This window comes from Planococcus citri, chromosome 4 (assembly GCF_950023065.1).
Source record: "Planococcus citri chromosome 4, ihPlaCitr1.1, whole genome shotgun sequence".
Classification (NCBI taxonomy): domain Eukaryota; kingdom Metazoa; phylum Arthropoda; class Insecta; order Hemiptera; family Pseudococcidae; genus Planococcus; species Planococcus citri.
Genome location: NC_088680.1, coordinates 20,311,316 through 20,336,915, shown reverse-complemented (window position 1 = coordinate 20,336,915; position 25,600 = coordinate 20,311,316). Strand labels below are relative to the sequence as shown.

The 25,600-nt window shown below is 33.7% G+C and overlaps 2 protein-coding genes across 3 annotated transcripts in view; one reads left to right on the top strand and one right to left on the bottom strand.

The window, feature by feature from the left end:
* The window catches only part of AIMP3 (aaRS-interacting multifunctional protein 3), a 41,113-nt gene that overhangs the window by 3,720 nt on the left and 11,793 nt on the right, over window positions 1-25,600 (bottom strand). The window lies entirely within an intron of this gene.
* The window catches only part of LPCAT (lysophosphatidylcholine acyltransferase), a 34,673-nt gene continuing 10,922 nt past the window's right edge, over window positions 1,850-25,600 (top strand). The window contains exons 1-4 of one of the 2 annotated variants that reach the window (XM_065363155.1): window positions 1,850-2,119; window positions 2,249-2,551; window positions 14,594-14,739; window positions 24,463-24,680. In XM_065363155.1, the coding sequence (XP_065219227.1) occupies window positions 2,447-2,551; window positions 14,594-14,739; window positions 24,463-24,680 (469 nt within the window). In that variant the 5' untranslated portion in view covers window positions 1,850-2,119; window positions 2,249-2,446. Of the gene's footprint in view, window positions 2,120-2,178; window positions 2,552-14,593; window positions 14,740-24,462; window positions 24,681-25,600 lie in introns of those variants that run through there. The other variant, XM_065363156.1, reaches the window with a different exon arrangement.

Genomic DNA, 25,600 nt, shown 5'->3' with positions numbered 1-25,600 from the left:
AAAAGCTGCTCGATTTCTCTACACGAGCCTCTCTTATACTAAAAGCAAACAGTCGAAATTCAAAACATACTACGATGAAAGGGAAACTTTTGTCAGAATTGTCCGCTGGTATGGTTCAGTGATTCCTAATTCCTAAATGAATTGCGTTTGCTAATTAGAATTTGGAATAGGTGCTTGATATTAAGTACATAATTACTGTACAATTGAACAATAAATGCTTTGATGGCGTAATAAATTAGTTTCTCGATACTTTGCCAAGATGAGTTGGTGAGTTGGAATTTTTTTCTTTCATGTTACCTACTAGAAAAATTGTGCGAAGAATTTATGAAATAGGTAGGATGTATTTTGAACGTGAAGGGAATAACTCAATTTTGTTTTTTTTTTAATTTACAGATCTGAGCATTGGGTAATGTGACATTCCGATGAGGCAAGATAATGAAATGAAGTTTCAGGCTTCAACTATTTTTACTGTTTTGAGGAATTACTTCTGATCATAAAATTCATTTTACTGAATTATCATGAGACTTTTTCATAGGTACATGAGTATACAAGACAGGTAATTCGACAAGATTCTACGAAATCATGATATCGCTTTTTAAAGAAAGGCAATCAGTACCTATACGTATTACGTACGTTTTCTTCTGCTTTTTTTCCCAGCGTATTTAAGATTTCTTACTCCTCAACACAACAAATGCCCTCTCGTCTCATTCTCTCATCGTACTATCCAATCCTAAATCTCATATCTCCTCATACTTTTTAGTTTTTTCTCAATTAGGAATTATTCGGGCTTAAAGTGAAAATAAAGAAAATAAAATCCAGACTTGCTACGATAGAGGATCAACGATCAGAAGTATCCCTCAGTCCTGAATCCTTGACCTTGATCTCCAACAAATTCTTTCATTTTCCTTCAGACATTTTTCATTTCCTTCCATCTTTCATCTTTAATAATTAAAAATATTATATTTTAAATAAAATTGTTCTAACCCCTTCGGAATTGTTACATAGGCAACCTTTACAACCGAATTGACATTTTTTCAATTGTTTACAAATTAAAATGGAGGGGAGGGGATTTGGCAAGGACAGACTATTATCTAATCAAAATCTAATCTAATCTAAATTTTCAATTTTTTCACGAAGATTTGGTGAAATTCCACTCATTTTTTGTAGTATTTTACGAACAATTTTACTTTTGAACAATATAAGAAGATAGACGAAGAAATAAGCAAGTAGGTATTATTGTGATTTATCAAGTTGAAGCAAATGCATCTTAAATGATACTTCAGCAACCACGTGGGTGTTCGTCGATTTTCAAAGAATTCATCTCATCAATGAAGCAATTAGCAAGTGTCCAATGTCCATTGTATTTTAAGCATAATAATATGTTCTGTTTTTTTATCATAGGACAAAAACATCTTCGAAATATCTCCACTTTTTTGAGGTAAGTGGTCATAAATCTTCTCAGTTCTCAGCCATCATGTCATCGTTTGTTTCAACAACATTATCACCATTTTCTTCCTTCCTTTTTTAGCTCACACCTCTCAACTCTATGGAAACCTTGCGTACAATTTTTACGATATTCTCGATCGTGAACAATCGAATTATCTGTTCCAAGATCAAGATGTGGGAACCAGACAAACACAAAAGCTCCGGTATCAGATATGCGGAAAGTACAATACAAACAAAAACCATCACCAGCCTATCGTTCACCATCAGCATCAAGAACGCCGATAGAATCGTGAGGATTATTACGCATACGCATGTATGTATTAAATTAGGTAAAACGATAACACCTCATAATAACCTTCATTATTTATACGACCGAATCGTACGTACATTCGTGTACCTTACATGAAGTTCATAAACTGCGTTAATAACCAAGTACCTATTATCTATTACCCACAGTTTAATTGATAAAAAAAGGCACCAGAAGATTAATTTAGCCGCGTTTGTATTCACTATTCACGCCGGAGTCCGGAACGATGAAGATCAATGAACTGCGAAGAAAGTGTTGATACGAAAATGATACAATTTTGCGATCGAGTATTATTTATTATTGTTATGGTTATAGCTACTGGTTCTCTCACAGTGTTCCTTTCCTTTCCCATAGCCATAGCCATAGGTACGTAGATATAGGTGTTTTTTTTTTCGTCAATGTCGACACGCCGGTGTGTTGATGTATTCGTCGAATACTTATACCTATAACAATAGTGTTTTTCATTGGTGGGGTGGGTCGAATTGTGTGTTACAGTGTTTAGCGAACGTTCCGTTAGGGCTCAGAATGCAGTCAGATTTTGAGACGGAGCACGCGCTGCTAATGTCGTCATTTGTCTACGGCCCAACACCGGTGAAAGTTTTCGGTTACATGGTTCGCGAAATTTTACCACTTTTACGTAATTATTATTATGGTGTCGTGCTGCTGAAGCTGAAAACTTGAAAAGCTGCGAATATGAGTGATAAGCTTTTGCTGACTACAGATATGGTCGCTTCTAATGATATCCTCAATCCTTTTATACATCATTTGGAGCTGACTACGACGTATGATAAAATAAGGGTGAGTTTTTGAGTGTTGTTTTTTTTTTTTTTAATTTTTGGGCTGGTTTATGTTGAAGATGAATTCTGACGTGGAGTTTTTTTTCGGCTGATGAGTTGGTAATATTTTCTATCGGCTATTATATCGAAATCGTTTTCAAAAATTGTTGCCCTCTGGACATTGGTTCAATGTTGAAAATTAATCAAAACGTGGAGTGTTTTTTTTTTATTATTATTGCAATCATAATGAGGTAGAATTTATTCGTGAATGATATGTATTTTATTCAATGATAAAGCCCCTAGAAAATCTGCGGAAATAAATAGGTCTAGGTACGGTACCTACCTAAAATCGAATACGGTACGAACTTCGAATTCGCGTCGTTTAAAAAATGTATTTTTTGAAATTTTATTGGTTGAAAAACTTTATGAAGTACCCACAATTTGAATTTGATTCAAAGGAAAATTCATAAATGCTACATTACCCTTGTCGTTCATATAAAAAAATTTAAAAAAAAATAGGTACCTAAATTAATTTATTTTTTACGTCAGTTTTTTGGAAAATTAAAAAATGAAATGCTTAATGAAATGATCTAATAGAATGTAAATTTTTAAATTTTGCATCATTTAACAACGTTTTTTTGTTGTTTTGAAAATGTTAAAAGAAAGTTTGGGGCTGGGGTGGTATGAGTGAGTGGAATGGAGTGATGGGATAAAATAAAAAATGGGAACCAATCAACTTTTTCGTGAACACAATTATTCCTAATTTATTGACGTTAATTTCATTAGAGGGGAGGAGAGACATAGGCTCATTTTTTTCTTCATCTTGCATTATTTTTTTGATTCATGTTTCAAGTATATCATGGTTATACCTAAAATGATGGAGAAAATGTATTTCACTCGAGGTCTGTTCGGATGATTTTTTTTTCGTTGAGAAAACTTGTTTTTTCTTCTTAAAAATTGTTTAAACGAGAATTTCACGAAAAAGGAGCGTCTTAAAATATGAAAATTATTCTAAAAAATTCACCCTCGTACATGGTTATTTAACGAGATGAATTTGAAAAATTTATCAACGTTGGTCGCAAACATTGTACTGTGGCAAGATGATGAATTATTTTTTTCTTGAAAGATTATAATAACTCGAGTCGAGTTTTCCTTATGAAAAATTTCAAAATACGAAGAACATTTCCTGCGTTACGTAATTTATTTCTCCTCGAAAATTCGGTATTTTGGCGAGATTTAATTTGGAGAATATGATAAAGACTCAATGAGGTGGTTATTTTTTTTTTGCGAAAAATGCTCATAATTTTCATGGAAAACTGTTTCTTTGAACATTTTAATTCAAGGTTATTGATTAGATATTTCTGTAATTAGATTTTTGATTATGGTGCTGACTTTTTGATAATGCAAAGTACCTACTCGCCATTTTTTCACTAAATTTAGCGAAGTGCTTCTGGTGTTGTTGAATTTTGAACTACATGTTATAACGAGCTTATAATTTCATAAGTTCTAATTAGTCATGATTTTTCTCGGGAAATTTGAAATCCCCTTCCCCCTTCCTATGTAATTTTCGGGTCCTTTAAATTTCTTTGACAAATCACCCTTCAGAAAAATGAGCTCGCTGCATTTCTGGTTATACAGCTTGAAAGGCGATATTTTGAAGCCTGTGGTTCACCACAGACTGGATTTTTGGAATAAATTTGCACTGATCCCTCTTCCCTTCAAATTTTGAAATTTATTGTCATTTTATTGACTAAAATTGACACAAAACAAATTCTAACTCACTTAATCGCTCCTTTCTCAACTATGGATGATATTTGACCATAACCATAAATCAATTTGGGCAGCTAAAAACCAAGTTGTGGCAATTATTTTACACCTATTTAAAGAGTTTATCCACATTTGAGGCCAATTTCCTGGCGGACACCTCGAATGGGGTTTTTTGATCAAGGTTTTCATAAGGAACGAAATTCCAAGCATGTAGAAAAATGTTTGGAATTTACACGAATGACTGTATTTTGTTTAAAATCAATCTTCCGAATCTGGATTTCACCATTTCGAGCCATTCTGGAGCCTCCAGCGCGATTTCAGATTTCTCCAGAATTTCAAAATGTCTCCAAAGGATGTGAAAATAATGAAATTTTGTTCGGAGGGAGATAATTACTTTTGGGACTAATTCACATCATTTTTTTTGAATAAATATTTTTAAGAAAAAAACTTAAATTTTTCGAAAATGGTCAATTTTTAATTTTCAAAACTGCTCGCAAGGGAACCTCCTGAGGTGTCCGCCTCCGATTTGAACGGGACCGCGATTTTTGGAAAGAGCATGTTCTAAAACCACCAAATCCAAATTTTCAGCTGCCCAAGTTCATTTTTCGATTTTTGGCGAATTTTTGAAAATCCAAAATTGACTATTTTGGTGATTTATGCTTTTTTTTAAAAAGTACGTACTTGATCAGTAACATGTTCAAAATCAATCCTAAAACTGATATTAACCCCCCCCCCCATCCAAATTTCGCCATTCCCAGCCATTCTGGAGCCTGCAGCGCTATTTTACAATTTCTCCAGAATTTTGAATTTGCTCCAGAATGTGTGAATATGAAGTTGGGCAGCTAAAAATCGAGTTGTGTGTTATGCTCGATCTGTTTAACAAGTTTATCCATATTTGAGTAGGTTTTAGAGTTTTTTTTAACCAGTTTTGAAAATAGATGGTCAAAAAACCACTCTTGAGGTGTCCCTCCCAAAAACTACTCAAATGTGGATAAACTTGTTAAACAGATCGAGTATAACACACAACTCGATTTTTAGCTGCCCAACTTCATATTCACACCTTCTGGAGAATTTTTAAAATAGCGCTGGAGGCTCCAGAATGCCTGGAAATGGCGAAATTTGGATTGAGGGGGGGGGGTTAATATCAGTTTTAGGATTGATTTTGAACATTTTTACTGATCAAGTACGTACTTTTTAAAAAAAGCATAAATCACCAAAATAGTCAATTTTGGATTTTCAAAAATTCGCCAAAAATCGAAAAATGAACTTGGGCAGCTGAAAATTTGGATTTGGGGGTTTTAGAACATGCTCTTTCCAAAAATCGCGGACCCGTTCAAATCAGAGGCGGACACCTCAAGAGGTTTCCTTATCAGTATATAAAAAAAAATGAAAAAAGAAAAAGTCCTCTAAATCCGGATTTTATAATTTCGAGCCATTCTAGAGCCTCCAGCGGCGCGATTTCAGGCTTCTCCAGAATTTCAAAATTTCTCCAAAGGATGTGAAAATAATGGAATTTTGTTCAGGGGGATGATATTACTTTCGGGACTAATTCGCTTCATTTTTAAAAAAAGAGCACGTATTGTTCAAAAATGGTCAATTTTTTAGTTTTCAAAAATTCATCTAAAATCGAAAAATCTATTTGGTCAGCTGAAATTTTGATTATGGAAGGTTCAGATCGTGCCCTATCCAAAAATCGTGGCACAGTTCTAATTGTATGCAAACACCTCGAGGTGTTCTCTTGTTAGTCCATTTATTTTGTACATCATGCAATTTTTCTTGAGATATAAAACTGAAAATCGGCTCATTGGCTAAAGTCAGCCTTTTGACTTGAATTTCAGTTATTTTAGAGCTGATCTGGAGCCTCCAGCAAAATTTGGCTTTTCTCCAGCGCGTCGGAATTGCTCCAGAAAGCACTAAAATCAATTTCGGTAGCTGAAAATGTATTTTTGTCTCAAATTCAGTACCTTGGGTTGATTAAAGAAGGTGAATCGTTAATGCAAGGAAAGAGTGACTTGAATATTCTTTTCAGAAGTTAGAAATCATGTATTTACCTTTAAAAAATCCACGAGCCCATTTCTCTAGAGAATCACTTGAAGTTTCCTCTATGCTCTAAAATCTACCGCCTGAATTAATTGCAACCACACTGTCAAACCAATCTGGAGCCTCCAGGAAACGTGAACTTGATTGTAACGATTTCTGAAACAATATTTTAGTTTGCTGGAAGAAAAACTCTAGTTTTGTTGGAGGTTTCAGATCGTTTTGAATAAAAGAACCCATCGATTCAGGAGAGAGAGGGGGTGATTCTGGGAGATTGATACAATTTCGAGTCATTTGCTGCAAGAATGAGTGATTTTGGATTTTTTTTCAATCCCGAAGCTATCAACTCATGAAAAAAAAAACACTGCATTGGAAACAAACATCGAAAAAACTTGAATTTTCATGTTCTTGATCCCTCACTACCATTTTTTTAACCTCGAAATCGAAAAATGAATGAGTAATTAATGAGGTCAACATGTGTACCTACCTACGAGTACTTGACGAACGCAAAATACTCGCTAAAATTCGAGTGTAAATCGCTATTTCCTAAACGATATCTTCATTTTACAAATAGCCACATTCTCTTTATCGATAACCAAAAACAAACAACGAGTAATATTTTCAAATGAATTTCCTTCTTCACACCACGATGAGTAATAATGATTCAATTAACTAGAGAGGAAATAACGTTAGACGCCTACGTCTGTCTGTACTGCCTTTTCAATTGTCTAATTAAAACGATACGATATGGTTTCATTTCGTAAACATCACAGAAGGTGAAATTAAATCGCCCCCGACGAAGACCTATCATCACACAGTATCTCTGCCCCCTCGCTCCCTCCCATAGCCCAACTAATCAACCATTAACCCATCATAACCCATGTGTTATCGTATGTATGGTTTTCGAAAAACACATTGCAAAATCATACGTAATTTAGCTAAAACAAACGCACGTGGTTTTTTCTCTTTTTTTCTCCAACTCTAGTGAAACTGAACATGCGCTTTGAATGGTGTTTAAAATTCGATCTTCTCTCTAGTTCGTGAGATAGGTATACAAACTGCAAACCCGGAATCTTTTTTGGAGTTGACCCTTGTTGTTGTAGGTGATGAGGTGCTATATGGAAAGGAAGACGCTACTAACCTAGAACGTCACATTGAATCGATATTTCGTCCTTGAATGGTATTTATACGTTTTAAAATACGTCTGAAATTTACTGCTATGTGTTATCAAATCCGTCGACCATATCCAAGTTGTTGTATAAGGTGTACACGGTGATGATTAATTACTCGCGATTAAATACGAGTACCTATACTTATACCAATATAGATTCAATATTATACAGAATCATTGAACTGTAACCGAACCGAACGTCTGGCTGTGAATCTGTACACTCTGCACCGAGACAGAGACGTACAAGAGAAGAAAAAAATTTAGAGAATTTTGTTTCCCATTTTCAATCGTGCCAAGAATAATATATAAAAGAAACATGCTTTCTAAATTATCTATAGGATATTGTTGTCGTCGCGTATGAAGAAAGACAGATAGGTAGATAAATGGTCAATATTTACCAAGTTGAATTTACTCAATAGAAATCAATTGGTGTTCGTTTATGTATCTATACTCTATAGGTGTAGGTATTTTGTGTGCTCGGTACCGCATACACAGAAAGTACTTACTCGCGTAGGTACTTATGATCATGGTGCATTGTGAACTGGAACCGCGATCGCGATGATGATGGTTGCAAGGTCAATAATACCTACCTGACAGATGCGAACTCGACAACTGGCGACGTTCGAGAGAGAATTTTGATTAATCGTATTTTTGGCTTTGAATCATACAATAAAAAATACTACCTATATGTCTTGCAATAGTGATAAATTTCGCCATTATCCAAATAGTGCTCGTTCAGTTTCAAGTTCGCCTCAGATCTTGTGTGAGACGTTTAACCGTGACACCGCTTGTCTAATTTTACGACGTGTTCAATACAATCGTATCTCACGTATCAGTAGATGGTGTGCAGAATTTCCTCATAAGGGTTCATGGTAGCCATCCGTATGTACATACATTAGACTCGTGGTAAGGAAGGGTATACAGGGAGGAAGAATTAATGGTACATATTTCCTTCCTCTAGCTCGAAGTGTTTATGGTCATTGGAACGAATGAGGAAATTGGGTCAGTGAATTTTTTTTGATTGTTATCGTCACTCGTAGGACCCTCACCCCCTCCAGGTGTTGGTGCAGGTTAAAACGTGGGCGACTGATTTAAGGGTAGGTACGTCACCATTAATAATGAGGTCAGCTTTTAACGAATTATTTATTTATTAAAGCGTACTTACGTTTTTCTTATTATCAAAATTTAACGACTGGACTCGTTTTTCGTCATCGCGTTCAATTTCATGAAGTATTTAAGTAGGTATTTTTTTTTTTGAATCGTCGTCGAATAAATAAATAACAGGGTAGGATTCGTACTAACAAATTGTATAATACTATGTTAATATTATACTCATGGATATTAAGTACCTGCGTTTGTGTAATTTATGACGTATTTTTCGGTACCTATGTATTTGAGTTACGAAAATTATCGGTTGATGCGCCAGCTAAATATGATCAAAGAAGAGAAGAGAGGAAGAGGGAGGTGGTGATTAATGATTCATGATTTTTTGTTATCTAGTAATTTCAAAAAACTTTGTCGTTTCATACGACTTTTGGAGAGGTTATTAGGTAGGTATCATAAATAAATTGTAAGAAAATTTACATAGTTAGGTACCATTTCATCGAGTATTAAAATGTACGTAAATTATGAGAATCGATTAAAATCGTTTCGTGTTTAAGAGAAAAGAAGACTAATTTTTTAAAGAAAAGTTTTCTAAAAAATTCCCAATGTTTTAGAGTAGGTAATTTTTCTTTAAAATATTTTGATTCTATCGAAGTCGATGGAGAATTTTTGAAAATTGTAGGTACCAAATTGTTCAAAACTGTGCAATATTTTACGAAAAATGGATCAAAAATTCGTAAAATTACAGTTTCGCTGTTTGAAATATTGAAAAAATAGCGCGAAATTATCTGAAAATGGGCTACGACTAAATAAAGTACCTACCTATGTAAAAAGTTGTGTAAAAAAGAAAAAAAAATGAAAAATTGTGCTCAAATTCCGTAAAGTGTTCTTAAATTAACGCAAGATTTTGAGAAAATTTCCCGAAATTATCGAATGAAATACAATAGGTAGGACTGCTGAAATGAAAAAGTGATAAAATGATGCAAAATTTGCTGAAGTTATCGAAAAATCTGTTCAATCTACGTTGAAAATGACAACAAAACCTAAACTTTTTGCCTAAAATTATGGAAAATTAGTTTAAAAATGATATCAGTTTGAAGGAAATTCATCAAACACTCCCCCCCCCCCACAAAAAAAAACAAAAAATTTATTCAACTCATTGAAAATGACAAAGATGAAAAATCGATAAATCGTGATTAAAACTGCACATAAATTGGAATTGACAAAAATTGTAAAATAATAAAATTTTGTATTTTTTTGGGAAATTGAAAAAGTTTCTCTATTCTGAAGGGAAGGGAGGGAATAAAAATAAAGAATGCTTGAAAATGAAATAATAAAATTGCCAAGAATTTGTCTAATAGGCATGGTATACCTATAGGTATATCAAAGCTGCAGAAATGAAAAAATTGAAATTTCAATGTTCACTTAAGTACATACGAGTATTATCTATTTTCAGTTCTCAGTTGTTTTAGTTTTTTAGTTTCATTATTTTCTAATTTTAGTGTCAGTTTTGCAACCCGGCTCAAAACTTATCAAAAATTTTATAAAATTAGCTGAAAATCGTTTTAGAAGGTTTAAAAAAGAACCATAACAATTCAGAAAAATATTGTCAAAAATGCTTGAAATAATAAGAGATGAAAATTGTTGAAAATTCGGGGGGGGGGGAGGTAAAATATCAAAAGGTCTGTACCTAAATTTTGCGAACTTTATCAACATGAAAATTTATAAAAATTAGAAATTTTTTGAATAAGTTGGTAGGTAAAACATTGTTAGAGAAGGCGAAGTATAAATTGATTCAATTCTGAGTGAACTATTTTAACTATTTATGAGAGTATTAATTCCCTTAAGGGAATCATTCATGAACGAATTGATTAATTTTTTGAAAGAACCATTCGCGAACGAATTAATCAATTCTTCAATTTATGAATCAATTCGCTCGCGAAAGATTCACCAAAAATTATTCAATTCGTTCGCGAATGATTCACCAACAATTATTCAATTCGTTCGCGAAAGATTCGCCAAAAATTATTCAATTCGTTCGCGAATGATTCACCAAAAATTATCCAATTCGTTCGCGAATGATTAACTAGAAAATTCGATTCGTTTGCGAATGATTCACCAAAAATGATTCAATTCGTTCGCGAATGATTCAATAAAGAATTCAATTCGTTCGCGAAAGATTCACCAAAAGTGATTCAATTCGTTCGCGAATGATTCAATAAAAATGATTCAATTCGTTCGCGAATGATCAACTAAAAAATGCGATTCGTTTGCGAATGATTCACCAAAAATGATATTCACCAAAAATTATTCAATTCGTTCGCGAATGATTACCTAAAAAATTCGATTCGTTTGCGAATGATTCACCAAAAATGATATAAATCGTTCGCGAAAGATTCACCAAAAGTGATTCAATTCGTTCGCGAATGATTCAATAAAAATGATTCAATTCGTTCGCGAATGATCAACTAAAAAATGCGATTCGTTTGCAAATGATTCACCAAAAATGATATTCACCAAAAATTATTCAATTCGTTCGCGAATGATTACCTAAAAAATTCGATTCGTTTGCGAATGATTCACCAAAAGTGATTCAATTCGTTCGCGAATGATTCAATAAAAAATTCAATTCGTTCGCGAAAGATTCACCAAAAATGATTCAATTCGTTCGCGAATGATTCAATAAAAATGATTCAATTCGATCGCGAATGATTAACTAAAAAATGCGATTCGTTTGCGAATGATTCACCAAGAATGATTCACCAAAAATGATTCAATTCGTTCGCGAATGATTCAATAAAAAAATTTAATTCGTTCGCGAAAGATTCACCAAAAATAATTCAATTCGTTCGCAAGTGATTCATCTAGAAATTAATCTATTTGTCCAATCGCCAATCGGTCGTGAATGATTCGATTCGATTGATTCACTTTGCTTGAAAACAGATAAATTCTTTTTCCTACACAACAGTTTCACAAAAACCGAATCAATCGTAAATTAATTGATCCGTTTGCGTTTGCGAATGATTCACCAAGAAATCAATCAATTTATTTAATCACCAATCGTTCGTAAATGATTCGGTTCGATTGTAAGCAGATCAAATTGCTATACAAATGTTTCAAAAAAGTGACTCAATTTGTTCGTATAAGATTTGTATTTGAAGAAAAGTCGGTCTTCTCACGCTTAACGCGTAAGTGTTTTTTTTTTTACGTCAATTCTAGTTTTTTCAAGTGTTTTCACAACATTTTAATGCAATTTTGACACTTTTTCGTGCATTTTTAACAAATTTCGTGCAATTTTGAAAACTTTTCCAAACTTTTATATTTTATTCAATGTAATTATTGATAGTTCTTTAAAATGATTTTTGAGTGTTTTCATGTAATTGGGCTAATCCTATTGATTAACATTGGTTTTACATCATTTCAACTCAATTTTGAATCTTTCATACATTTTTGGCTTCTTTTGTCAAAATTTTATCGCTTCTCGCCAATTTTCAGTGATTTTCATTCTATTTTGAGTATTTTGACATCATTTTAATACGTACTTTTCGAGAGTTTTTCGTGCATTATTGTCAAAGTGTTTTTGCATCATTGTAAGAAAATTTTAAAACTGTTTGATCAAGAAAAAAATTCAAAAACTATTACTTACCTACTTTTAAAAATTCTGATATAAGTAGTTTCTAAATGATTTTTTTTGGGCGGAAATTTCAATGTTTATTGACTAAACTGGGTTTCCAAAAAATCGAAAAATTGTTTCTTTAAAATTTAAGCCTATTTTATTCGCTCGATAGCAAAATTTTCTAGTTCTCAACATTTTGGATTATAATATGTAGTCTGATGGGGTGTTACGGTTCTTCTTCAGATTTTCAAATCAACCCTTGTTTTGGTATTTTGGCGACCCTTGGGGATGAGCAGTCCCCCAAAATATTTGACCAATTTAAAAAAAATTGATAGATTATGTACCTAATATATCATTTGTTATGTTTTCGGTCACGCCAAGTTCGAATATAAACTTACTTTTGAGATACAGTCCCTCCAACTTCCCCTACAACCTCCAAATAGTGACGTATCGTTTCATCAAAAATTCACTCATTTTTGGGATAAAATGCCTCCCCATTTCCAGAATTTAACATCGAATCGATCCTTTTTTCTTTTCGTTGTTGTAAAAATTGTCATCCAATTACGAATGATTCTGAAAGAAAGAAAACTCATCGACTTTGGTGGATCGTGTTATAATTGCTCGTATAAATAAATTCCAATAATTAACCATTAATTAGTAATTAACGCGTCCTTTAGAAGTAGATCAAATGGACTGGTCCTCTCGATCGTTTTGTGTTACCCAATTTGTGAAAAACTTGAATTACGACATGATATGTAGGTACATGTATAACGATCGAACTCTGTACGAAATACATGAAAAATAAAAGCTCAACGAAGCTGATGGAAAGTTTACAGCGTAGATACGGTGCGATTGATTCTGCAATTCGATAGAGTGGAAGAGGGGAAGAGGGAACCAACACAGTGAGCTACTATACAACTATACATTATTGCCACTTGGCCAGCAATAGGTACGCTAGCCTGCATAATATTTTCATTCGTCGTTACCAAAACAATCGTTACTTATGTTGGTTAATTAATTCGGGAAATTAATAAAGTTCTACTTATTATACACAGATATACAGTACCTACTCGGTGTATAGGTTATTACGTCTACTTACAAATTGAACCTGTGTACATAGAAAGAGATATGTGTGGTGTTAAGGTTTCGACAAGAAAAAAATGACTTAATTTTAATTACCGTATCGTACTCATATCTACGCATTATCCATAAGCAAATAGGCAGACAAATTGTATTAATATTTCGTAATACCTATATGGGTATACCTACCTACCTATACTTACTTACACCAGTTGAGCATGTATAAATATAAACGTCTCTCGTCTTCGTCTCGGCAATGGTCGTAAATAATATACCTACCTAAACGATCTCGTCATCTTATATACCTGATGATGAAGAGCAACCTGTGTCAATATTGTACCTACCTAAATATTACTGTCGAGTATACTTACGATCTGGAACACGATACCGGTATTACTTGCATTAAAATTATACCCCATATAAATAATTTGGGCGATTAATTAATTAATTAGCGAAACCCTTTAGGTTGCGGTTAAGTATAAGTACTCGTACCTCTGTACTCCTAAGTACTAGATCACGCTACATTGACTTATAGTCACGCTCACGTTTCCTCAAAGCCACACGCAATTAACCACCCACTAAATATCGTCGCTCTTGCCCTCTCGCCTTTGTGTAATCATCATCGCATCGCATTAAAAAACATACACGACCGAATTGTTAACGACCAAAATATACATACCAACAGTGTGCGACCTTGCTTTGACATATTCAAATTAATAACTTAATATTATAAAAAAACAGCGAATTCCCCTACCCCATTTCTTCTCTCACTTCGAACATAAACGGCCGACTCGACTGAGACTGGCGCTGATGAAAAAATTTCCTCGGTTGAGATGCCTCTCACGTCCGTCATCGCCGCAAACGGCAAAAGCACTCGCCGATTTCCAGATCCTCGACCTATATCCGTCGTAATGGCCGTACGTCGTACTCGTACCGGTACCGCCGACAATACATAACCAAGCTTCTACAATGAAAATTTTTTTTTCCGAACTCATTGTCCAATTATTTCGACACCTTGTTTAACAAATTACCTACATCTCGTCGACGCCTCACCAGCCCACCGATGACTGATGCTTACGCGATTAGCATTCGTTCATTGTGTATTGATTTTTACTCTCTAGGTGCACTGCTCTGCCCCCTGCCGAGAATATGGTACAACTTTCATTTTTTAAAATCATTTTTCTTCTTTGTGTTTATTACCTTGTAATTCTGTAGTTTACGTACTTACTCGATTACCTACCAACTCGAGTTTGTTAATCTTTAATGCAATTTGCGTTCTTGTTTTGCAGACGGCTGTCTTTACCATTATAATTTTACCCATTAGATTGGCCATTATTTCGGGAGTTTTGATATTGGCGTGGATTTTGGCCTGTATCGGACTTTACGGATTGACTGAAGAAGATCTCACCAAGAAACCTATTACAGGATGGAGACGGTATGTTTGACAAGCCCTTTTGTGACGATTTTGTTAGGTTATTTTGTGGATAAGATATCGGTAATGATGAAATATGGCGCGAGAATTTGTCTGCATTGCGAACTTGATGGTGATTTGATCGATATATCCTTGAAAAAGTGCACAATTTGGAACCTTTGTGGAGATTTACTGCAAATTACATCTTAAATTACAATAATTCGTCACGAATTACCTCAAATTATGGAAATTTACCGTGAATTACCTCAAATTACCGTAATTTACTGTAAAATACTTCAAATTACGGAAATTTACTCGTACATTAAATTAACTCCATTTACCTACTGTAATTTATTTTAAATCACCCCAAATTTTGGTAATTTACCAAAAATTACCTCAAATTTTGGTAATTTACCAAAAATTACCTCAAATTTTGGTAATTTACCAAAAAATGCCAAAAAATTTAGATGACTTGTCAAATTTGTGATTTACCATAAAATCATTTCAGATTTTGGGAAAATTACTTGCAATTTTGGTAATTTACCGAAACTTATTTCAAAGTTTAGTGATTTACCAAAAATTACCCCGAGGCTCAGATTAGATAATTTACTAGAATTTACCTCAAACTTTGGTAATTTACTAAACATTACTTTAAATTTTGGTAATTCACTGAAAATTACTGCAAATTTTGATAATTTACTGAAAATTACTTCAAATTTTAGAAAATTAACAATAATTACTTCATTTTTTGGTAAATTACAAAAAATTACTCCAATGCTCAAATTAGATAATTTACCAAAAATTACTTCAAATTTTGATAATTTACCAAAAATTACTTCAAATTTTGGGAAATTACCTAAAATTACTAGGTACTTACATTTTTTGGTAAATTACCAAAAATTACTCCAAAGGCTCAAATTAAATTTTTTACCAAAAATTACCTCAAATTTTGGTAATTTACCAATAATTACCTCAAGTTTTGGTAATTTACCAAAAATTACTTAAAATTTTGAAAACTTACCAAAAACCATTTCAAATTTTAAAAAATTACCAAAAATTATCCCATGCTCAAATTAGATAATTTACCAAAAATTGCCCCAAATTTTAGTAATTTACCAAAGGTTAAGTACCACAAACTTTGGTAATTTACCAAAAATTACTTCAAATTTTGGTAATTAACCAAAAATTACCTCACATTTTGGTAATTTACCAAAAATTACCTTGAATTTTGATAATTTAGAAAGTCACCAAAAATTATTACAAAGCCTCGTAATCTACCACAAATTGTGATAATTTACCAAAAATTACTTCAAGTTTTTGTAAATTACCAAAAATTACTACATTTTTTGGTAAATTACGAAAAATTACTTCAAAGTTTAGTAATTTACCAAATATGACCCCAAGGTTCAAATTATAATAATTTCCCTAAATCATCCCAAAGTTTAGCAATTTACCAGATCATAATCATTACAGAAAATCTGATAGAACCTGATCAGCTCCAAACATTTTCCTGATGCACTTGATCTGATCTGATCTGATCTGACCATAAAATTAGATTTGTTTGGACCTGATCAGAACCAATGTAGAAAACTTGAACGGATCTGTTTAGTTGAATAGGTGACATCAGAACTAATAAGAGAGACTGGCGGATCTGACCAGATCTGAATTGATCTGATCAGAGTTGTTCGATTAAATGACATCTGTAGTTTTTTTCAGATCAGGACATTCCCCTGATTCCTTAGAGGAATCCTGATTAGATCTAATCAGCTCTAGATATTCCCTGGATCCAATTTGACCAGACCAGATCAGATTTTATCAGAATTAGATTTATTTGAACCTGGCCCGGTCCAAAATGGAAAGCCTAATTGGATGTGAATAGATCTGATCAGACCCTTCTGATTAGATAACATCAGAGTTTTACATTTTTACCAGATCTGGATATTTTCCACATCCAATTTCTTCTCCTGACCAGATTAGATCTACTTAGACATTATCAAGCCCAATAGGTATTCTAATCCTGATTAGATCCAAGTTTACCGGATCAAATCGGGACATAGTTGCGCATTATTATCAACGAACGGTAAATTTTGGTAATTTACTATTGAATTTAGACAAATTAAAGTAAATCTAGATAAAAATGGTAAATTACGGTATATTTTGGTAAATTTGGGTAAATCTTGAAAAATTACAGTTAATTTAAGTACGTTAACTTTAAGGTAAATTTTGGTATTTACAGTAAATGATGGTAAATAACTGTAAATTATGGTAAATGTTGGTAAATTACGGTAAATTTTGGGTAATTATGGTAAAATTAGGTAAATTACGGTAAAGTTTGGTAAATTTGGGTAAATCTTATAAAATTACAGTAAATTTAAAAGCGTTAACTTCAAAGTAAATTTTGGTAAATTACGGTAAATTTTGGGTAATTACGGTAAAATTAGGTAAATTACGGTAAAGTTTAGTAAATCACGGTAAATGTGTGGTAATTTACTGTAATTTTTGGTAATCTTGTGATAAGTTAGGGTAATTCACATATTTTATGGCCTTTTCCGGTAATTACTTTCTTCAGAAATTTTTCCTTTCCAACTTAAAATTGGATCACTATGGATTCCTGCATCCCAAAAGATCGTAAACATACCACGTGCTGTACGACGTACTTCCTCGTACTCGATTGATCGATATAACATGTACAAAATAAAATCATGACGAAACGAGCGACCAAATTTCACATTATTTAGCCTATCGGAAATGAGCGATAATTTCGCTTTATTATGTCATTAATAATATCACATTGGTATTCTTACGTCGTCGTCGTTTGCTTTTCACCATGAATGCTGTTTTGAATTGGTTCTCAATCATTTTAATCAACCTACGAAAGAATAGGTAGGTATCGATTACCGTAACGAAACGAAAAGTGATTTAATATCTACTAGGTACTTGTCGCCAAACCTTCACGTGGGGTCATTTTTTTCTACCTAAATAACCTGTCGTGATTCGTAGGTACATATACTTAATACCTACGAGTAATGCGTTGAAAAAACATTCAGCGACAGACGATTAATACAAAATTTTGAAAATTTAACGCTTTGATGAGTTGAAACGAGAACCGACGTGTTGGTTAATCGCGAATTTTACACGGTGGAAAAACATACCTATCTACGACATGCGCTCATGCTCATACACACATGCACGTACTTACCTACCTACATCGATGACGACGACAACGTAATGAGGAAGTACGTGATAATTGCGCATTACTAATTGCATATGTTCGGTGGAGTTTTCTGAAAAAAAAAATAATCGACTAAATTATACCCCTAGAAGCGGGATGTGGTGCGGGGTGATCTTTACCAGCTCGTACGATTGTCCTCAAGCACGCTTAATTTACTATTTACTCAACGAATAAAAAAATTAAAGTTGCATTTTTTGTATTTTCAATCGAGTACTTACCCGAGGATTTTTTTTTTTTTTGGTATAATGACATTAGGTTTAATTACGACGTGAATATTGTGTACGTTGGGAGACAACATGTGTATATAGTGTGAGCACCTATGTTAGGTTTTTGTCGATGTAAAATCCTTGGCATTCTGTACGTGGACAAAGATTTTGTAGGTCATAAAGAGACGATATGACTATACGTACTACTCAACACAATTGTACTATAGAGGTAGAGGTTTTTAAGTACGTACGAACGTATTCGTATTTACATTTTGTGTGTACTTCTTTATTTCATGATTTCATATCGAATTGACGCTCTTCTATCTTTGTCTGCTATTGTGAAGTTGATTTAGAGACCCAGGGCTACCTTACCTTACCTAGTACCTATATCGCCAAATGTCTAGGCCATTTCTCGAATCCATCCACGGTACCAGTGTGTTTGGTTTGCTACTTGCCAAACACAATTGAATTCGCTTACAATGTACATTTTCTCGCGCCATTATTCATTTATAGGTATTATATGTATTTATTTTTTTCCCCGAGTGAAAGTTCGAACTCGAACGCGTTTTATTTAATTGCATATATTGTACTATGCTGGCTCTTAAGTCGTTCTCGCGTTCGTTCATTCGTTCTGATTTTTTGGACCATTATGAAAAATCACCGCTTACCTATATGCTGCGGCGTGGTGTGTTTCTTCACGCACGTACCTATAGTTTTATTCTACAGAGTGCTAGGATAGGTGTACCTACTTCGAAAAATTTTCACGTAGTGATAGGTATGCGAAAAAATAAGAGTGAATATTACGTAGGTGAGGAAATGTAAGTAAACCTACGTATAGAGAGGTACGATTGCATTAGATGAGAGATTTTTGAGGGGAAGGGAATGGTTTTTTTTCAAGTATGAGTAATTAAGAAATAATTCAGCATGTTTTCCGTTTTCCTACTAAAAAAATATGGACGGTAATGCGCGCGGAAAAGTAGTTTTTTAAGGGCAGGTTCACCGGAAACTAGTAATTACGAATGTTTCATTCAATAACAAATTATTACGATATGAGCCACAACGTGCTCGTGTACTATGGTGTTATAGCCAGACGATCCGCGTGCATTTCAAGTACATATTCGTGTACCTATAAAACTTATATAGGAGGAAGTACTTTTTGTGTTTGTTTGTATATGTATGAAGTTTGCATGAGTTTGATGTTTACTGTTTACGTATGCCAGATAATCAGGATGGCCCAAAAGTGAAGTTTAAATGGAAAAATTGTTCAAAAATGTAAAGCTGTCGAAATTTTGAGCGGAATATCTTACGAAGGAAGGCCTGAAAGAGGAAATTGTTATAGGTAGTGATGTACAGTTGACAAACTTTAAGAGCTTCAATTTTAATTTCTATTTATTTTTTGGCTAAGACCTTCAAGTTTTTCTTAAAATTGATTTTAGTGGGGAAAAACTTGAAAAAATTGCAGATTTTTCATCGCAAAATTATTAATATCGAATTTGAGCTTTTCAACTTTGGCTCGAAATATCTTAAAAACATAGCCTTATTATCAGGAAATCGGTAACTATACCCATTTTTGTTGGAAATTTTATATTCTTCAATTTTGTTTCTCTTCCTTGGCCTCCTCCAGCTCTTCAGTTTTCTCCAAAAATCGATTTCTGCGATGAAATTTTTTTTTTCAAATTTCAATTATTTAGGCTCGAGTATTATCTAATTCGATTTTTAAAGGAAAATGAGGATCTTACGAAAAAAAATGAAGATGAACAAAATTGTAGATCTTTATCTAGGTAACCTTCTGTGTGATTTTCAATTTTTCTAGAATTTTTGAATTTCTTCAAAATGCATGAAAATGTTGGACAATTTAAAACCGAGTTCTGGCCTTATTTTATCCCCGATTGTGGGATTTCTAGGACGATATTGAGAGTGTTTTTTTGACCAACATGATGAGACAAAAAATTCAAAAAATCCACCTCGTTTTTAAAATTGAAGGAACTACTGAACTGAGCTTGTAATTTTTTGTGACACGAAGTCCAAGTTAGCAATTTTGACTATTGATTGCATGTGATTAATTATGCAGTGAAATATGATGAAAATATGCAATATTTTATGCAATTTTTTCACCCCTTGATGATATTTTTAGCAGTGTTGTGATTTTTTTAATAAAAAAGTTTTAAAAATCTCAATTCTAGTAAAATTTTTGTTAGAGAATGCTCAAATTCAAAAATATGCAGGTTCCCCCCCCCCAAATATGCTAAAATATGTAATTTGGTCTGAAATATGCAAAATATGCAAAATGAAGATTTTACCAACTTGGTCCAGTGTCATAATAAATTTCAAGTCTGAATTGACTAAATGATCCGGAATTTATCGTTCACCTTGAACCTAAATAAATTCCAAAGTCTTAGTTTTTTGCAAAAAAAAATTGACAAAAAGCCCTTCCTTCTGATAAAATTGTCAGAGTCTCGCTGTTTGCAAAAAATTGACAAAAACTCTCGCTTCCTACCAAATTTGCTGAAAAATTTCGCATTTTTTCCAAACTTGTCAAGTCTAGCTTTTGTGCTAAAAAATGCCAAAAAGCCCTTCCTTTTGCTGAAATTGTCAGTCTCATTTTTTCTTCAAAAATTAGATTTTTGCCAGAAATTGAGAAAATCTCAATTTGTTACCCAAAATCTTTTTTTTTTTTTACCAAAAACGTGCAAAATAGTCCTACTTTTCAAATGTTTTTTTTTCTCGAAGAGGGGGGGGGGAGGAATAAATTTTCTCATTGTTTTACTCGGGTTTTGTCATTTTTTTGGTTACTTTTTCGAGTATTTTTGGTTGCTAAAGTTATTTTTTTTTGAGTGGGGAAAATTGAGTTCGAGCCTCTTTTTTTTTTAATTCATGATCTGAGACCTCGAAAACATAGATATTACTTGGAAAAATTACTCTAAAATTTCTCTGGTGTCATCTCCCCATTTTTATATCCAAAAAAATTCGTAATTTACGACTTTCAATCAAAACATAAATTTTGAAGTTCGCTTGAAAATGCTGAAAAATTCAATTTTTTCGAGTTTCTCACCTTAACACTTTCCCCAAATTTTTTAGGTTCACTGAACTCTTATAATGGCAAAATCATGCAAGAGGCGTGCAGAGGAAGTTTGATTGTGTGTCTTGCTGTGAACTACTCGTTGGTAAAGTAGTCTGCATACCAGTTCAAATGAATGTCTAAGTCTGACTCACTGACTTCATCAGGATAGACTATTTTGAATAAAATGGCGAAATTAGCTTCGAATGAAATTGTATGTTGTTTAACTTCCACCTCGATCAATGAAATTAAAGTTGGTGATAAATTTTGAACGACATGGAAATAGTGTGCGGGTCGTTTCAATGATTGAAATTCCAAGTTCATCATGAAACGATATCAAAACCGTAGACGTGCCCATTAGGGTGGATCGAAAAGAAAATACCTCTAATTTTGACCAATAATTAGTTTACTTTGAGTTGATAATGTCCCATAAAAAAATCTGAGCTCGGTTAGCTGAAGGGGGTGGAACAAGGGTTCCCCAAAGTGAGGCCATTTTTTTAAAAAAATACATTTTTTTACCCTCCTAAACAGATGCGATTTGAGTTTCTGCATCCCCCTTGATGTATTAGAGATCAAAATCCAAGATCACTTTTAAGGTGAAAATTGAGTAAAAAATTTGGAAATTTCGTCATTTTCATAAGTTGAAATTTTTTTAATTTTCCAAAACACTGCAAAAGTGTTTACTTTGGTATGAGGATATCCCCTGAAAGACCTCTGGATGAGAAGGGAGGGGGAGTGGTGAAGCCTGGATCTTCCAAGTGTGTTCATTTTTTAAACGCATTTTTCAATTGCAAAATGTCACCAATTTTTTTTTGTTGTAGGGATATCCAATAGCGAATTTCAAACCCCTGGGTCAAAAGATAAAAGCCCCTTAGTCTTCAAAGAGTGAAAACTTTAATTTCAATTTTTTCTCCTCTTTGGCTGAACGAGGACCGGATTCATAGACCATCCCCCCCCCTAAAAATGGTCCTTCAATTCGGTTCCAACTTCACAGTTTGGAGAAGAAAATCGAATTAAAATTTTTTTAAAGTCCTACAAATTTTGAAAAATTAAAAGTTGAACTTTTTAAATTAAAAGTTCAAAATTTTCAAATATAAATTAAATTATGGGTCATTCCATGTCAATTCGACCAAAAAAATGCGATTTTAAAAGTCTTCAATTGAAAATCTGGCGTCATATTCGTATTCAGCGTCACCAAAAACATGCTACGTATTTCGTGTGTCGCACGAACAAAACGCTTTTTTGTGCTTTACCCCACTTGGGGAGGTGCTGGGGGCCTTGGATGAGGCCCAATCAAAAATCTAACGTCATATTCGTATTCAGCGTCACCAAAAACATACAATTCGATATATCACATACCCCAGATTTTCTTTCGAAAGTTTTGACCAAAATTGGGGGGTGGGGGTGCTCCCCTTCCATTCGAAGATCCCATCTCGAAACTTGAATATTTCGAAAAAACATCAAAAGGTACATCTATAGACATTTTTTCAACATTTTAAATGGTAGCTCCCACTTACAACGCCATTTTGGAATTTGAACTTTCAATTTGAAAGTTCAACTTTCAACTTTTGAAAATTTAAAAATGCTTAAAAAGTTCAAAATGAAATGTTCTTTTGAACTGTGAAATCAGTTTTGATCAAAGTATCATAGCTTCGGAGGAACGCGCTGCTGAAGTTGAGTACCTCGAGACAATGTGAAAATAATGAAAGCCCCCCCCCCAACCCCCCTCTCCTGAAGGGGCTGGGACCAAACTGATTGCGGGTTTCTTACTTACTGGGTGGGTAGATATTGTAAAAAAAATTGAGCGAAATCGAAAGACATGACTCAAAAACGTTGGTCGAATTGACATGGAATGACCCTTATGAAAAAATTGTATCCAGAACTAGAAGTAACTTTTCCTTCATGTTAGTTCAAATTATTACGTTTTTTTTTCTTCAAAGTAGCCACTTTCAATATAAAGGAAGCACCTCCTCTCCTCCTCTCATCCGATTTGAGGGCAAACTTTCAAAAAAAAAAATGTCGAAGTCATAAGAGGCGAAAGCTCCTTGGTCTTCAAAGTGTGACAACTTCTATTACAATTTTTGCTTCTCCTTGACTGAATGGGAACCTGATTCGAGGACTATTTTCCCTCTAAAAATGGACCTCGAATTCGTTTCCAACTTCACAGTTTAGAAGAGAAAATTGAATAATTAAAATTTTTTTACAGTTTCGCAAATTTTGAAAAATTAAAAGTTGGACTTTTTTAGTTGAAAGTTCAAAAATTTTTTAGTAGGTATAAAATTTAATTTTGAAAAAATTGCATCCAATGCTAGAAGTAATTTTTCATTCATGCTAGTTCAAATTATTACCTTTTTTTTTCAAAGTGGCCACTTTCAATGAAAAAAAAGCACCTCCTCCTCCCTTCCCCCCCCCCCCATTTGAGGGCAAACTTTCAAAAAAATGGCAAAGTCATGCGATACATCAAATAGTAGGTTTTTGAGGGTGCTGAACACGAATATGACCTTATTTTTTTGATTCGACCCTTTTTCACGACCTCAGCACCTCCTGTATTAGTCCCAAAACTTGAAAATATTGACGAATTTCTGCGATGTACTTCGAATGATATGTTTTTGAAGGTGTTGTACGTACATGGCCTTATTTTTTCGACTCGACCGCGGCCGTGCCCTTTAATGCCTCCATATAATTTTCAATAACTGCCTCAAGGTAACATTTTGGACTAGTATACGCGAATTTTTCGATCGACGCTCATTTCACCATTTTATCAGACTGAGGACACTTTTGTAGTAAAACGATGTAAAAGATGTGACGACAATGTCGATAAATTAACGGCGCCGTTGTTTGAAGAGGTACATACAGGATGACAAGCTCACTGTCCGTCTATGAGTCTATAGGTACATTGTAATATGAACGATGCGAATTCCGGTTAACTTGGTCATTATATTGCACATCAATGGTACATTTAACTACCGTTAACCCACATTTTTGTTTTCCTCTAACATCGCGGATCATTAACACCTCATCGTTTTTCAATCGTAATGATCGCGCTTCGGGGTAGGTGTATTGCACGTACCTACCTACCTAACCTACCTACATTTAACAAAATAATTTTTTAACCAATTAACTCTTGGCTTATATACTCATAATATTTTGTACATATTATTTTCTTTACTCATAGGTAAAGGTATGTCTTAAGTACATATAATTATTTTTATACACATTAACCTATTACACTTACTTATATAAATGTATAGCCTAACGAAGAAAATAGCAAGCGTCATGATGCGCTTCATGTGGTTGGTGGCGGGTTTCCATTATGTACCAATTAAAGGAAAACAAGCTACAAGAAAAGAAGCTGCTATTTTCGTAACAGCTCCTCATTCGTCGTTTGTCGATATATTACCTGTGGTGAAAATAGGCGCGCCGACTGTCGTAGCTAAGAAAGAAATCGGCCTGATACCCATTTTTGGAAGTATGTGCGTTATTAAGTGTGCCTATGTGTCCTGCACGATGCACACACGTGTATTTATTTTTTGCAAAAAAAAAAAAAAACGTTGACGAAAAAACACAATGCTGCGTATTTGTGTGCGTGTTTTTTACATGTAATTTTTATTTGCGTGTGGATTCATTTTGTGATGTCATTTTCGCTGGGCAGGGTGTCGGTGGTGGTGGTGCTTTGCTTACTGTACGCGTGTTTTTATCAAGATGATGGATGGGTATGATACGATATGGCTTTTAATGTGTCTGGCTGGACTTGAGATATTGAGGGATCAAATTACGAGTATACCTGACACTCTCGAGATCATTTTCAAAGTTTGATTCTTATTTTTGGTTTAACTTGCCACGGCGATGTGATTTGAAAAACCGCAACTTTGGAGTATCTTTCGGTATAATATAGGTAAAGGTATGTTAATGTACCTACAAAAGTAAAACTGAATAATGTATTTATTATGGAAATTTTATGTTCCATTCGATTCGATGATTTTTTATACTTGAATCGGTTGAAATTTTTCCATAAGCTGAGCTGATTATCAGATGTTGTTGAGAAAAAACATAGGTATAAAACTATATTTTTGATCCTTTAATCGATTTTAGGTCTAATTGGAAAATGTGTGACGTAATTAGGGCCCTAAACTTTTTCAGTTCGGTATCTGAAATTTTTTGGTGAGCTACCAGGTGGGTTCCTCTTCCTATACTTCAATAAGAAATTTGGTCGAGACACCAAGAGAGAGAGAGAGAGAGATTCTCCTTGTAAGTCAAGTGGCAACTCAATCTGCTATTTTTCTATCAATCTGGGTGACTGCCTAACTGGGTAGTAAAATATGTATCTATTTTTAAAGGTGAAACAACCATCTGTAATTACACATGCTTCAATAATTTTCACACATCACA